Source organism: Chlorocebus sabaeus, chromosome 4 (genome assembly GCF_047675955.1).
Source record: "Chlorocebus sabaeus isolate Y175 chromosome 4, mChlSab1.0.hap1, whole genome shotgun sequence".
Classification (NCBI taxonomy): Eukaryota; Metazoa; Chordata; class Mammalia; order Primates; family Cercopithecidae; genus Chlorocebus; species Chlorocebus sabaeus.
Genome location: NC_132907.1, coordinates 29,143,610 through 29,160,782, shown reverse-complemented (window position 1 = coordinate 29,160,782; position 17,173 = coordinate 29,143,610). Strand labels below are relative to the sequence as shown.

Sequence of the window (17,173 nt, the reverse complement as noted above, 5' to 3'; positions counted from 1 at the left end):
TTGATCACATTTAATAGCCATTTATTTTTTGTACTAACTCAACAGAGAATACAGCTATATACTTACTCTCACTAAGTGCATTTTGCTTAAGGTAGAAGTATGAAGATATAAATTAATATGAATGGTTCAGTTTTATTCATATCTATAATAGCGTAACCAGAACAATGAGACATCTTTCCTGGTATTAGTATAGGTTAAAACTCATTCAGTTTTAATATGGCTGATATTATTTATATGTATAAAAGTTCATGAAATAGTTAAAGATATATATAATTGACATTCTTTCCTCCCTTTTTTCAATAGCAACTTTTTAACTGTCAGTCTTTACACAAACTGAGTTTGCCAGACAATGATTTAACAACGTTACCAGCATCCATTGCAAACCTTATTAATCTCAGGGAACTGGATGTCAGCAAGAATGGTAAGGTTTTTTTTTGCCCATAATTTTTTGCACTTGGGAACATGTTTCATTACTAAGATTTCTATTGAGTTTTCAAAAATAAGAATATAAAAATAAGTTAAATCTAATATATTAATATGAACTTCATCTAAGAATATTTTATGTAAAGATAGTTGCCCCACTTTACAAGTTTTGCCACCTGTTTTGTATCAAATACAGTAAAATTAAATGTTATAGCCTTGGCTTAGAATTTGTTTAATATGTATACATAAAATCTGTTATAGCTTAAAGCACGTGGAGAATAAATGTAAGGGGTTTTTTTGGTTTGTTTTTACATTTTTAATTGTGGTCATCATGTTGCAGGATAGATCTCTTGTACTTATTTCTCCTGTCAAACTGAAATTTTATATCCTTTGAACAACATATTCCAATCCTCCATCCCTGCTTCCCCATCCCCAGCCCCTGGTAACCACCATGCTACTCTGCCTCTGCCTCTGCAAGATGCCATATGTAAGTGAGCTTCTGTGGTTTTTTTTTTTTTTTTCTGTTCCTGGCTTGTTTTACTTAACATAATGTCCTCCAGGTTTATCCATGTTACCACAAATTAACAGGATTTTCTTCTTTTTAAAGGCTGAATAGTATTCCATTGTGTATATCATATTTTCTTTATTCATTCATCCATTGATGGACACTGTCTTGGCTATTGTGAATAGGGCTGTAATGAACATGGGAGTTTAAATATTTCTTCAGCATACTGATTTCATTCACTTTGATACATATCCAATATCCAGTAGTGGGATTGCTGGATCTTGTGGTAGTTCTAATTTTTTGAGGACCCTCCATACTGTTTTCCATAGTGGCTATACTAATTTACATCCCCACCAACAGTGTGCAAGTATTCCCTTTTCTCAACTTCCTCATCAGCACTTATCTTTGGTCTTTTTACTCATTCTAACAAGTGTGAGGTCGTACCTCACTGTAAATTTAATCTGCATTTCCCTGGTGATTAATGATGTTGAACATTTTTCATTTACCTGTTGGTCATTTGTATGTCTTTTGTTGAAAACCATCTATTCAGGTCATTTGCTGATTTTTTTTTTTTTTTTTTTTTTGAGGCGGAGTCTCGCTCTGTCGCCCAGGCTGGGGTGCAGTGGCCTGATCTCGGCTCACTGCAAGCTCCGCCTCCCGGGTTCCCGCCATTCTCCTGCCTCAGCCTCCCGAGTAGCTGGGACTACAGGCGCCCGCCACCTCGCCCGGCTAGTTTTTTGTATTTTTTAGTAGAGATGGGGTTTCACCGTGTTAGCCAGGATGGTCTCGATCTCCTGACCTCATGATCCGCCCATCTCGGCCTCCCAAAGTGCTGGGATTACAGGCTTGAGCCACCGCGCCCGGCCCTCATTTGCTGATTTTTAAGTCAGATTACTTGTTTTCTTGTTATTGAGGTTTTTTAGTTTCTTACATATTTTAAATACTAACCCCTTCTCAGATGTATAGCTTGCAAACATTTTCTCCCACTCCATAGGCTGTTTCTTCACTCTGTTGTTTCTTTGGCTGTACAGGAGCTGTTTTGTGTGGTGTGATCCCATTTGTCTGTTTTTGCTTTTTATGCCTGTGCTTTTGGGGTGATATTAAAAAAAAATCATTGTTCAAGCCTTTGCCAGGCTCTAGAATGTCATGGAGCTTTTCTCCTATATTTTTTTCTAGTGGTTTTTTTTTTTTTTTTTTTTAAATACTTTCAGGTGTTACAGTTAAGTCTTTAATCCATTTTGAGTTGATTTTTATATGGTGTAAGGTAAGAGTTTAATTTCATTCTGCATGTGGATGTCCAGTTGTCCCAACATTGTCCTTTATTTATTGAAGAGACTGTCCTTTACCCATTATGTATGTGTTCTTGGGACCCTTGTCAAAAAATAATTGACAAAATACATGCATTTATTTTTGGACTGTCTATTTCATTCCATTGGTCTGTCTGTATTCATGTCATTACCATGCTGCTTTGATTATGGTTGCTTTGTAGCATATTTTGAAGTCAGGTGTGATGCCTGCAGTTTAGTTCTTTTTGTTCACCATTGCTTTGGGTATTCAGTCTTTTGTGGCTCCATATGAATCGTAGGATTGTTTTTTTCTTTGTCTATGAAAAATGTCATTGGAATTTTGGTAGGGATTGGGTTGAATCTGTAGACCACTTTGGGTAGTATGGACATTTTAACAATATTAATTTTCAAGTCCAGTGAACGCAAGATTTCTTTCCATTTATTGTGCTGCTTCAATTTTTTTCATAGAATGTTCTATAGTTTTCAGTGTGTATGTCTTTTACCTATTTTGTTAAATTTATTCCTAAGTATTTTATTGTTTTGGTAGCTATTATAAATGGGATTGTTTTCTTAATAACCTTTTCATATGGTTTGTTAGTGTATAAAAATGCTACTGATTTTTGTATGTTGATTTTTGTATCCTGCAAGTTTACTGAATTCTACCAGTATTTTGGTTGGAGTCTTTAGGGTTTTCTATATATAAGGTTATGTTGTCTGCAGATAGGGACATTTCAATTTCTCCTATTCTAATTTGGAATCCTTTTATTTCTTTCTCTGGGTAGGACTTAAGTACAATGTTGAAAAGAAGTGGCAGGAATAGGCATCCTTACCTTGTCCCAGATCTTAGAGGAAAAGCTTTTAACTTTTCGTTGTTAAGTATGATGTGAGCTGTGGATTTGTCACATATGGCCTTTATTGTGTTGAGGTGCTTTCCGTGTATACCTGATTTGTTGAGAGTTTATTATGAAAGGACACTGAATTTTGTCAAATGCTTTTTCTGCATCCTTTGAGAGCTTTTTTTCCTTCATTTTGTTAATCACATTTATATATATGTTGAAATTATTAACAAGGCCAAGTATCTTATTTAGTATGTTTAGTTTGATACTAAGTATGGAAGATATATTCTAAAATGTTAAGTCCTTATTACCTCAGAAGGAGAGAAAAATCAGCCCTTGAAATTTTTAGAATGAACGTGTGTTTCTTTTATAATTACAAAAAAGAAAGAATCACACGAGAATAAATTTTAAATGGTCTGACCAAATACAGGACTTTCACAAACACTAAATACTGTCATATAATACTTCTTAATAAGAATTGGGGAAATAAAGTTTATAAACAAGTCCCACCAAGTTAGTGCAACAGTGCCAGCAGTTTTGTAGTAATCATATTCCACGGCTTTTAGCTTTGTCCTAATGATATGAGTATCTAGAAGTAATCCTTGTCCTATAAGTTTTCCTAAATTTTAGGACTTACTATGAAGCATTTAGGGCTTATTAGAAGTCATCCTGTTTTCATAATTAACAGTTAACTTTGGCAAGCTAATTAACCAGGGGTCTGTCTACACACACACACACACACACACACAAAGTTATGTTGGCTCACGCTTGTAATCTCAGCGCTTTGGGAGGCTGAGGCGGGCAGATCACTTGAGGTCAGGAGTTCAAGACCAGCCTGGCCAACATGGTGAAACCCTGTCTCTACCAAAAATGCAAAAATTAGCCAGTTGTGGTGGTGTGTGCCTGTAGTCCTAGCTAGTTGGGAGACTGAGGCATGAGAATCACTTGAATCCCAGGAGGTGGAGGTTACAGTGAGCCAAGATTGTGCTACTGTACTCTAGCTTGGGCGACACAGCAAGACTCTCAAAAAAAAAAAAAAAAAAAAAAAAAAATTATATATATATATATATATATGTCTCCACTTATTAAATTCTATTTATTTTAGTTGCAGGTCATCAAAATGTATGTTTTATAGGATTATGATAAAATCAGGACTTCTGTTTTAAGGAATAAAATCTGTTTTAAGGATTTATTTATTATATTCATCCTAGGTTAAAGTGAAGGTTATAGTGGTTAGTGCTGTACTGACGTTCAGTTCACAATAACTAATAAGCTTTACCTTTAAAGATAGTACTGTATTTTATTTTACCTTTTGTTATTGAGCTGTTTAACTTTAGGGCTATTTGTATTTTTAATAAATTTATTGTTTAATTTTTATTTAGATTGGATTCATTCATAGTGGTGTCCTGCTTTTTATCTAGCTATCTTAAAAATTTTTGGCCAGGCCCAGTGGCTCACACCTGTAATCCCAGCACTTTGGGAGGTCAAGGTGGAAGGATCTCTTGAGCTCAGGAGTTTGAGACCAGCCTGGGCAACATAGCAAAACCTTGTTTCTACCAAAAATCATCAACTTAGCTGCGCATGGTGGCATGTGCCTGTGGTTCCGACTACTTCAGGGCTGTTGTGGGAGGATTGCTTGAGCCTGGGAAGTCAAGGCTGCGGTAAGCCGTGATCATGCCATGGCACTCCAGCCTGGAAAATAGAGCAAGACCCTGTCTCAAAAAAAAAAAAAAAATTTGTGCTCAAATAAGAAACCTATGTAAAAGCTAAAAGAATGTGCATGGCTTCACCAGTTGTTAGCATTTTGTTACTTTTGTCTTCTCTTTTTCATGTATATGAATTTAAATATGTTCAGGAAAAAGATATATGCGTATCATTGCTTATATAAAATGTCTTTTTGGCTGTGCGCGGTGGCTCACCCCTGTAATCCCAGCATTTTGGGAGACCAAGGTGAGCAGATCACCTGAGGTCAGAAGTTTGTGACCAGCCTGGTGAATGTGGTGAAACCCTGTCTCTACTAAAAATGCAAAAAATTAGCCAGGCGTGGTGGCAGACACCTATGATCCCAGCTACTCGGGAGTCTGAGGCAGGAGAATTGCTTGAGCTCAGGAGCACTCCAGCCTGGGGAACAAGAGCGAGACTCCGTCTCAAATAAATAAACAAACAAACAAATAAATAAATAAATAAATAAATACAGCAAAAGTCTTTTTGCTAAGCTTATTTAAATTTAAGTTGGAGGCATCTTGTCTTCAGTCCTAAATGTTTGAATATACATCCCCTAAGAACAGGGGAATCAGAATAACCACATCATCATTATCACTCTCGAGAGATTTAACATCATATTTCCCCTGTTGCCTAATAATGCTCTTTTAAACTCTTTAGGCCCCTTCTCCATATCCCTCCTCTCAAGTTAAAGATCATGTAAAGCCTATAGTTGTTGTGTCTCTGGTGCTTTTAAATCAGGAACAGTTTGCTGATGATTTTCATAAAAAAGTTTCCATTTTTGAAGAGTTTAGATCAGTTGGCTTTTGATTTGTGTGACTTTTCCCCTCATTATTTTATTCAGGCTAAATGTCTGCCATTTCAGACTTTTCCTTGAGGGCAGTGTGAAATTTGTGTTTCCATCCCTAGTACTTAGTATAGTGCCTGGTGGTGCCTGATACATTCCAAAGTAAATGAACTGGATTACCATCAGATCTCTATGGATGTTGATAGATAATCCAGAGTATTATAGAATTCTAGGATTATTGTCACTTTAGTTGTCATCATGTCTACCTTTTCATCCTAAAGGAGTATCTCTACATATGTTGACAGATAAATTAATCCAGAGTATTATAGAATTCTAGAATTATTGTCACTTTAGAAGTCATCACATCTACCTTTTCATCATAAAGGAGTATCTTTCTGGTCTTTTTAAATGGGAGTTGTTAAGGTATAAGGAAAGGGACTCAATTTGGGTATTGATTTAAAATCTTACGCATTTGGAATTGTATGTATTGGGTAAACTTTGCTAACATTCTTTATGGTATAGAAATATTGCTTGGCTCAGTAATGAAAATACTTGCATATGTGCTTCATGAAAATGGATTAACCTCATGTTTATTACTCTAAAATGAGAATAGTGGAATTATGGCTATGTTCTAACCCTACAGCATCATTAAATTAATATCCTAGGCTTTTGTATAACTATTTAAAGAATTACATGTCGTAGAGTTATGGCAACCTATTAGACTGCAGAGTAGCTCTTTTACCTTTCTAGTTTAGCATTTTGTTGTTGCTTCTACTATACTGAAAACTTTTAAACAATTATTTCAACCTGTGAGTGTTTTTGAGGCATTGGAGATAATCTTTATGTGATCAAAAGATTTAGGATAAGTACTTAAGTGTTCTACCTCGAGGAGGAATGAATGACATTACTTATTGTTGCCAATAAGACTTAGTTTATTTGACTAAAAATTAAATTGGTCTGTTCTTTTTATATGATTCCTCACATAGAAAGGGCCACATCTATTATTTAACTTGCAGAATCAGTTTTTTGCATTTTACTGTTTTTTTTTTTTTTTTTTTTTTTTTTTTTTTTTTTTTTTGAGGCAGAGTCTCGCTCTGTTGCTTAGGCTGGAATGCAGTGGCCGGATCTCAGCTCACTGCAAGCTCTGGCTACCGGGTTCACACCATTCTCCTGCCTCAGCCTCCCGAGTAGCTGGGACTACAGGTGCCCACTACCTCGCCCGGCTGGTTTTTTATATTTTTTAGTAGAGACGGGGTATCACTGTGTTAGCCAGGATGGTCTCGATCTCCTGACCTCGTTATCCGCCCATCTCAGCCTCCCAAAGTGCTGGGATTACAGACTTGAGCCACCGCGCCCGGCCCTTACATTTTACTTGTTACTTGTATTTTCTCTCCTTTTAGTCTTGATGTCTAAGTGAAACTTCACTTCATTGTTCATAACAAGGCTAGCTGAAAGGAGACAAGAGGCTATCGTAGTGTCAGAAATTACCTTGCCAAGTAAAAATTCTAGTTATTTTAATTCCTTATCTTATATTCGTCGTAATGGTGTGTTTAACCCATTTTACTTTTAGAGAGCTGAGATAATATTAATCAGCCTGTAGTATTCAACCCTAATATGTATGCTTTTGTATAGCTCTATTGTGTTGAAAATAAAATTAATAAAGCACACATATTAGGTTGCATATTAGCGTGCATATTAGGTTGATGTGGCTGGATGTGAGAAATTCAAATTTTGTTGCATTTTTGATTTGGTAATAGACTGCCTAAAAGAAAGGTTAGTACATTTAAGCAAATGTAACATTTTGGAATTATTAAAATTTAATAATACAATTTAAGCTATTACTGTTTTACTTATATTTAAACTCTAGTGTTTTCCCCTTTAAGGTTTTTATGTCATTTCAGTCTAATATTTAAGTTTATCATAATATGCTAGGTACAGTTTTCAGATTCATTAGCTGTTGTGCACTGTTTGGAAGGAGGCAGGAAACTTGTGGCATACTTTGTTATTCATCCTATCATCAAACTGTATTTCTTTAAAAGCACTTGCTTTTAAGATTTTGACTTTCAGGCTGTCACAGTTTCTGATTTTTTTTTTTTTTTTTGAGACGGAGTCTCACTCTGTCACACAGGCTGGAGTGCAGTGGTGCAATCTTGGCTCACTGCAAGCCCCGCCTCCCAGGTTCACGCCATTCTCCTGCTTCAGCCTCCCCAGTAGCTGGGACTTACAGATGTCCACCACCATGCGCGGCTGATTTTTTGTATTTTTATTAGAGACAAGGTTTCACTGTGTTAGGATGGTCTCGATCTCCTGAACTCGTGATCCGCCCACCTCAGCCTCCCAAAGTGCTGGGATTACAGGCGTGAGCCACCACGCCCGACCAGTTTCTGATTTTTTATGTAGTTCTTATCAGTGTTTTTCATTTGTTAAGTTAGCGTGGTTTAGGAATAAAAAGAAATGGCCCCTGTTCTTTGCTTCTCTGTTTATTGGTCTGGTTGTTACACTGGGGACTTAATCTAAATTTATTAGTTCATCTGTAAGCTTGTTAAACACATGAAATGGATCAGTCTAGGAAATACATAATTTTAAGGGATTTAATATTTGTATTTATCAACAAATTCAGTTTTTTCTTTTACAGTCTGTGATAAAACTGGAATGTTAATTTGTTCTGAGTCTTAATTTGCTCTTCTCTTTCTTTTCTCGAGTTGTGTTTAATTTAATTTAATTTTACTTTAAGTTCTGGGATACATGTGCTGAACGTGCAGGTTGCATAGACATACACGTGCCCTGGTGGTTTGCTGCACCTATCAACCTGTCATCTAGGTTTTAAGCTTCACATGCATTAGGTATTTGTCCTAATGCTATCCCTCTGCTTTCCCTTCACTCCGCATCAGGCCCCAGTGTGTGATGTTCACCTCTCTGCGTCCATGTGTTCTCATTGTTCACCTCCCACTTAAGAGCAAGAACATGCGGTGTTTGATTTTCTGTTCCTGTGTTAGTTTGGTGAGGATGATGGTTTCCAGCTTTATCCATGTCCTGGCAAAGGACATGAACCCCTTCTTTTTTATGGCTGCATAGTATTCTGTGATATATTATGTGCCACATTTTCTTTATCCAGTCTGTCATTGATGGGCATTTGAGTAGGTTCTAAGTTTTTGCTATTGTAAATAGTGCTGCAATAAACATACATGTACGTGTACACTTTTTAAAGTTATAAAAAGTTCTCTCAGGTGCTATCCCAGCCATTGCAAATAGCAACCAGTATTAGAGAAATGATCTGCTGTTGCATTCAAATGACTTTTCTTGTAGGGAAGACTGGGATGATGTGGTTAAAACATTCTGTCAAAGTGGTGGATGGGGAAAGCTGGTGGGGAGGGGACATAAAAGAAAAACGTGTAGCTATTAATTGTCTTGTATGAACATACTGAATAAAATGCCAGGGATTACAAGGCAGAGAAACCAGAAAGAGTAGCTCAGATCTTTCTAATATGGCAATACTAGCAAGGTTAACCAAGGAATTTCTCTTTAGTTGAATTAAAAAGCCCAGGAAGAGTGAATTGAAAGTTTGTGGTCAAAGCAGAAAGCAGTTCTTTTAACTTGAGAAAATCCGATGATTGGGGACAAATTAGTGGAAAAGCTTTTTCACATTAAGCTAAAAGAAGTTAAATTAAGAGAATATTACAGATTGATGGGGAAGTTATGGTATTTTGCTCTTGTGTTTTAAATTTCCAAAATTGCCATTCTGCCTTGTAGTTGATGCTTGAGCTCAGCTGTTTTAATAAATCACTTTATTTAAGATAATGAAAGAAAGAAAACCATGTTTTACACTGTCCATGTTTAGACTGGTGATTTCTGGCCACTGCCAAGACTTTTGATAAATGGAGACTGTTAACTAGAGTGTGCACTCTTTTGTGGCCTACCATAGCATAGGCATTATTATTCATTGTGTTCTGTCTGGTCCAAGTAATACATCTGTTATCCTCTGGAAACTATCATTTGAATTTGCAATTTCCGGTTAGTTTTGACCAGAACTGGAGTGTTTTATTCTGTAGTATGGTAATCATTGCCTTTAGAGTGCAGGAACAGTAAGGGACTCCTATTGACTTAAATTAAACAACTGGGACAGGGGGATGTTGACATCTGCGTGTCACAGACCACCAGGGACTCACTTGCAGTTGAACAGTTTGGGTTTATTACTTCATAGTGAGCAAAAACTCATATTATTGGGATTCATGAGGGTTGCAGAAGGTGTGAAAAAAAATACAGGATTTGGGCTTTTGTTTGGTGATATTGGGAAGGTTTCAGAAAATAATGGTTTGCCCTGGATGGGATGCTGCCAAGAAGTGGGGTAATTCTATGATTGGGTATTTTTTTTTTTTTTTTTTTTTACTAGGAGAAATAACTTTATTTGAATAGGACCTGAGACAGCATGTTGGGCTAAGGAGGAGAGGTAATGTTCCAAAACGGCAGTCAAAGCTCATCGACCAAGCAGACTCTACTTCCCAGCAACCTTGCAGTTAGTGCAACAACAAAAGGCCTGCTGGGGAATGTATTTGCCACTAAATTCCCCAACTATGCCAACATTACAAAAAAGATAGAGGTTTTTCATCATAATTAAATTTCCACAAACCTCCCCAATCACAGGAAGTAAAAAATTACATTTTACAGATCTCAAACTTGTCTTCAACATTTAGTTCATCATCTTCAAAAAATAGCTCCCCTGCCTAATTCATTAGCTATATAATCTATCCAAGCAGAAACAAGATGGCCAGGCCATGGCAATCCTCTTCCCGTTTCCTCTAACAGCAGGGTGAGGCCCAGGTGGAGGTAGGGGGTGGGGAGCACAAGGGCTACTTTTCCCCAGTACAACATGGCATCTGAAGCTTGATGGGAGAGCAGAACTAGTGAGACTTAAGGGAAGGGTCCAGGGCCTGTATTCAGTCAGAATCACTGCTGGAAGAGGAGGAGGAAGAGGAGGAGGAATGCTTGTCGCCTGAGGGGAAAGCTGGATTGCTCTGGGGTGCTCCTGGGGGAGGAGGACAGGGCCTGGGGGAAAGAGTGGGTTAATAGTTGGTGGGTGGGCAGGATTGGAACCTCCAGGGCACCCGATGTTGTGGGTATATGGATTTGGCCCTGGCTGCCCGGCATTGGGATTCCACATGTTTAGGTGTGTCCTCCAGCCTTTCCACCGCCGCCTGGGCTTGATGCCTTCTTCGCAGTCTCTAATTGGGTGTCTTAATGTTTTCTATAGGGAAGTTGATTAGAGTACAACTAAAGCTGTAATCAGTCACTATCTGGGAAAAGGTGCTGTATGGTATATTTTGGCTTGGACAATATCATGTTTTGTCTTTTTTCAGACATGATTATAAATTTGTTTTTGTCTTGATATATCATGGTTACAGAATGGCTTGATGTGATATTGATGTTCTGTGAAATAGTTTTATTCAGCAGGAGAACACTGAGGCCTCCATCTGAATGCCAGGGCTTGTTTGTATTAAGACCAAGGACTAGTGATAGTACCAGGCCAGCTCCTGGGCGTCAGGAGGGATTTTCTCATTCTTGGAAGTTAAGAGAGAGAGTTCCTTTGTAACTAAGTGAGAGTGATTTGGAGAAGACAGTTGTGTTTTATGGTATCTAATCTAGAGCTTCATTTTACATTTGAGCAGCAGTCTTTTTTTTTTTTTTTTTTAAGAGGCAGCATCTCACTCTGTTTGTTGCCCAGGCTGGAGTACAGTGGCATGATCATAGCTCACTGCATCCCGAACTCCTGGGCTCAAGGGAGCCTTCCCCCTCATCATCCTGAGTAGCAGGGACCGCAGGTGTGCACCACCATGCTTGGCTATTTTTAATTTTTTTGTTGTCGTTGTTGTGGTAGAGATGGGGTTTTGCCATGTTTCCCAGGCTGGTCTTGAACTCTTTGGCCTCAAACAATACTCCCAATACCTTGGCCTCCCAAAGTGGTGGGAATGCAGGTATGAGCCACCATGCCTGGCCAGCAGAATTTTCTTACTAAAAAAGTATACGTCAAAGAAGAAGCATTATTTATTGAAGTCACGGTAGTTAGAAAAGAACAGATAGTTGGCACCGTTAGAGAATTAAGAAGAAAATTTTGATAAAATTCAGTCGTGTGTGTGTGCGTATGTATGTATGTATGTGTGAGTTGAGACAGAATCTCCAACGCCCAGGCTGGAGTACAGTGGTGCAATCTCAGCGCACTGCAGTCTCCACTTCCCAGGTTCAAGCGATTCTCGTGCCTCAGCCTCCTGAGTAGCTGAAACTACAGGTGCAGGCCACCACATCTGGCTTAATTTGTTTTGGTATTTTTAATTTGCACGGGTTTTCTCCATGTTGGCCAGGCTGGCCTTGAAATCCTGATCTCAAATGATCTGCCCACCTCAGCCTTCCAAAGTGCTGGTATTACATGCATGAGCTACTGTGCCCTGTCCCTGTATACTTTATCTGAAAGGATAAAATGAGCCATCTTTGGAGAGTAGGTAACACAGTTGTTGAGGGTAGACCTTGAGCAAGAACTTGAAGAAGCCATGTGAATAACTAAGGTAAGGATGTATGAGAAGCTATTTTGTAAGGTGCGAGTGTCTACAGCATGTGTGAGGACTGTTCTCTGGGTAACTAAAACAGTGTGAACAAGATGGGAGTGCAATAGGAATAGAAACCAGGGAGGTGGCGATTTGGAGGAGCTGCTAATGAAGGGCCTTGGAGGCATTTGTATGCACTTTGACATTTACTGTCAGTAAAATAGAGTCGCTTGGAAAGTTTTGAATAGATAATTCAGAGCATGATGTGACTTGTGTGTAAGTTTAATCTGGCTATATATATAGACAGGGACTGTGAGCATATGGGTGACAAACAACCAGTTCAAATGCTGTTTCAGTCATCTGAGGTGATAGTGATGGACATAGTGAGATGAGGACAGCCCCTGGATATGCTTGAAGGTGGAATTGACAGCAGTTCATGATGGATGGGATGTGGGATGTGAGAGAAGAGTCAAGGATGCCGTCAGTGATTTTGGTCATGCCCTTGGAAGGACAGTTGCCATCAGCTGAGATGTGGAAATCTGTGGGAGTTGTAATTTTTAATAGAACAAATCAGGAGCTCAGTTTTTTTGAGTTCTAGTTGTTCATAGGAGTCTGGAGTTTAGTCAAGAGAAAAACTGTGCTAGAGATAAATATTTGGGAGTTGTCACCATATGGATATTTAAAGCCTGAGATTAGATGCATTTGCCAAGGGCATGACTGTCAATAAAAAGGCGGCTAAAGAATGAGCCCTGGTTGGACCCCAACATTTAACAGATCTGGCGGAAGAGAAGATACAAAAGCTACTGAGAAGGAGCACTACTAATGTAGGGGGGAGAAGCTAGTCAAGTGAAAATGTTTCTTTTCCTTACTGCATTTTAGCTTCTCATGAAAAAGGACTATGCCTTAAATATCTGTGGTATATAGCATAGTGTCTGATACTAACATTTGCTGAATAACTTTGAAGATAGGTAATTTCAGCTTGGGATAGGTCGAGTTTGAGGCTTGTGAACAAAATCTAATGGGCATTTGAAAATTCTTAGCAGCGGCTAAGGAGGGAGGTGGGAACTGGAGATACATATTTAGAACCTACAAATGTATATGGTAGGAATTGAAGTCAGACTAAACACATTGCTAGCAATTTTCAAAAGTAGAAAACCAGTGTTTCAAAACTATTTGCTTAGGGCAAAATTACTACTATGTATCTGAAAGCCAATAATAATTTAGAATTTGTAATTTCACAGGCATTTGTGGAGTACTTTTTATAAACCACATGCTATGGAATAAAGTACTTTAAAATATAAAAAGTATGAAGTATTCAGGGCCGGTCATGGTGGCTCACGCTTGTAATCCCAACACTTTGGGAGGCCAAGGTGGGTGGATCATGAGGTCAGGAGATTGAGACCATCCTGGCTAACATGGTGAAACCCTGTCTCTACTAAAAAATACAAAAAATTAGCTGGACATGGTGGCAGATACCTGTAGTCCCAGCTTCTTGGGAGGCTGAGGCAGGAGGATGGTGTGAACGTAGGAGGCGGAGCTTGCAGTGAGCTGAGATTGTGCCACTGCACTCCAGCCTGGGCAACAGTGTGAGACTCCATCTCAAATAAATGAATAAATAAATATGAAGTATTCATTTGTATTTGTGGGAGATGATCCAAGTATTAATTTGCACTAAATAATATTAAACTAATAAATACATTTTTATAGGAATTAAACACAATATTTATAATTTAAAACTTGAAATTATTCTCCATATGATATTTTAGAACAGTAGAACATATTATATAGTCTTAGGTCTTTTTCTCTTTAGATAGACTTTGTCATGTACTAAAAATGCTATAACTCCTAGAAATAATATCTTTTACTTGGCTATTTCAAAATACTTTATAGATTTTAATAACAACCAATAAAGTTGAGTTATTTAGCTAAATTTTAAAATGAATTTGAATGCCAGTGAGAACTTTATAGAATGTTTTCTTGCTCTACCCAAACATGGAATATTTTACTTTTAAAAAAGTATTAAGAATTGTGCACCACAACCAAATCCATTCCATGTATTCAAGGTTGGATCATTACTTAAAAATCAGTGTAAGCCACCACATCAGTAGACACATAATTAACTCAGCAGTTCCAGTCTTAGATATTTACCCAAGAGAAATGCAAACATTTCCACAGAATGACTTTAAAAAAATACAGAAATTTTCAGTGCAACTTTTTCATAGTAATTCAAAACTGCCTCTGCTTCCTCTGTAACTCCACATTGGCCCCTGAGCACCACACGTACCCTCGAATTCTAGCCCCACTGCCACCAGGCACCGCTACATGCTCTCCTTAGGCTCTGCAGCAGCAGACACTGCCCTTTCATTTAAAAAATATTTAGTCAGTTCAGCAAAGGGATGCTCTTGTAATATATTAGGAGCATCATTTTAATGCATCCTCAGTGGAGTGATCACTTAAAGACAATTGTTCGTCGAAGAACTAATAAAGATTTCACTTCTAAGGAAAAACGCAATAATGTTAAGTATTTTGTATGTAAATGAATGAGAGAAAAGAAGATGGTAGGTAAGTGAAATTCAGCAAGCATTTGTTCTACAAAGGCACAATGTACTAAATAGTAACATGTACTTAAAGTGGAGAATTGAGTCAATCGAAATAAAACCTAGCAGTAATACAAAGAATACACAACTAGTACTAAGTAAACAATTGTAAAAATGCCATAAAATGCATAATTGAACTTTTTGGAGAGTTAAATTTCATTGAGTTTAGAGATCAGGATAGGCTTTCAGAAGATCCTACTGGTTTTGCTGGGAGGAAGAGCATTCTAAGTAAAAAGAATGTCTTGTAAATGAGTATTAATTTGGAGGCTTGGAATAGGATTGCCAAGTTGGTTTTACCAGTAAGAAAATTTCCCTGTCTCCCATCTCCAAAAAAACCTCCCACATTCCTATTTTATCATCTTTTTATTAAAAATGACTTTTTTTCCACTCAACAGGGGAAGAATGAATGATACAAAGCTACTAAATTTTAAAACTTAGATTAAGTGAAAAATAAATTACCAAAATCAGTGTAAGAAGTAGAAAACTGAAAAGACCAGGGAATGCAACATTAAATTGAATTAGTAGTCAAAAATAAGTGCCAGTTAAAAATTCTGTGTTTAGCATTTCGAGCAACTACCAAACTGTTTTCCATAGTGGGTATATCAGTTTGCATTCTTACCAGCAATGTGTGTAGTTCCCAGTTTCTTGACATCCTCACAAACACTTACTACTTTCACATATTACATTCTTTTGTTAGGTCTCTTGGGTCCTTAGTCTTCCTTTGTCTTTTTTTGACCTTGATAGTTTTGAAAGTTATTGGCCATTTATTTGACAGAATTTATTTAATTTGGATTCGTTTGGTGCTTGCTTATGATTAAATTCAGGTTGTGTGTTTTTGGCAAGTATATGTCCAAAGTGATATGATATTGTTTCTCAGTACATCTCAGATTAGTTGCCACATTATGATGATGTTAACTGATAATGCCAACTTTCAAGCAATTTTGAAGGTTAAGGTGGTGCTTGTCAGATTTCTCTACTGTGAAGTGAATTTTCCCTTTTAATTGCTAAGTGTCGTGTGGAAATAATCTTTTGAGTCTCTGTTAATACCCTGTTTTTCATCATACTTTTACCCACAATTTTTAGCATCCATTGATGAGTTTTGACTGAAACAGTTACTACTGTGTCATTTCCTATTTAGTGGTTTTGCATCATTCATTTTTCATCACCCGACATTCTGTATATGATATTGTGGTAAACTTGTTTACTTAAAATCATGTAGTGATGAAGTCGAAAGGGTCTGAAATGGTTCTCTAATGACAATCCTGTTAATCATATCATGTTAATGGCGCAATGGATCTTACAAACACAGACTATGTAAAATTCATTTTTGGAATGTCTTAAATGTTATTAATTAGCATTCCTTTAATTTAGATTAGAACAGTGCTTTTTAAAGTTGATCTGTGGACCAGTGGTAGTCCACAAATTATTTATTACTTTATTTTGGCTGTGATAATGTCAGGGAATGAGTAAATGCTCAGAATCTTTCACTGCAGTTTGATATTATTCCAGTTGTACAGTGTTTTGTAAATGTATTGGTCCACAACAGATTGGAAAATTTAAAAACCATGATCCTTTACCTCTTTTGGCTTGAAAAGCACTCGTCTAGGATACTCCAAAGCTGAAATGTCTAATAGATCTATTGAATATATCTATCATAGTATTAAGAAATCACTGCATTTTAAAGCAGTTAATATTTTTGGCATGACACTGGGTTATGTGAAGGGAAAAGGTTGAGAAAAGGGAAATATAAATATAGTTAGGAAAAATAGGATAGGTGCAGGAAAGAGAAAGTGTTTCATTCTCTTAGGGTGGACAGTGCTGCCTTCAGGCAATATATCCGCTGGCATATCTGATGTAGATTGTCTTCCTCTTCTGTCTGCAGCTTTATTTTCAGTGTTGCTTATGTATGTTAGGAACCAGCTCAATCAAGAGCCCAGCATTTAAAAAACAATTCTTGGCCTGTGGGGTGGCTCATGCCTGTAATCCCAGCACTTAGGGAGATCGAGGTTTGTGGGTCACCTGAGGTCAGGAGTTTGAGACTGGTCTGACCAACATGGTGAAACTCCATCTCTACTAAAATACAAAAATTAGCTGGGCATGGTGGCAGGTGCCTGTAATCTCAGCTATTCAGGAGACTGAGGCAGGAGAATTGCTTGAACCCAGGAGGCAGAAGTTGCACTGAGCCTAGTTCTCCCCACTGCACTCCAGCCTGGGCAACAGATAAAGACTCCCTCTTAAAAACAAATAAAAATAATAAAAAACAGTCCTTTTTTTTTTTAAATGAGAGAAACAGAAAGAATGTTAAATGTTCTACAGTTTAGGTCCTTAACATCACATGGAGAAGGCACTAATTTTCAGAAGAAAGAAAGAAAGGTAAAAATCAATTTTTTAGCAGTATGTAATTAGCAGTTATAAAGAGGCAAATAAAATGAGGAGGAAAGATAAAGAAATTGTTGTGGAGGTCATTGTTTAGTTCACATTGAT

The 17,173-nt window shown here is 37.4% G+C and overlaps 1 protein-coding gene across 9 annotated transcripts in view; it reads left to right on the top strand.

The window, feature by feature from the left end:
• Nucleotides 1-17,173, top strand: part of ERBIN (erbb2 interacting protein) — a 150,612-nt gene that overhangs the window by 66,251 nt on the left and 67,188 nt on the right. For all 9 annotated transcript variants that reach the window (XM_007974011.3, XM_007974003.3, XM_007973987.3 and 6 more), the window contains one exon: nt 304-421. In XM_007974011.3, the coding sequence (XP_007972202.1) occupies nt 304-421 (118 nt within the window). The remainder of the gene's footprint in view (nt 1-303; nt 422-17,173) is intronic.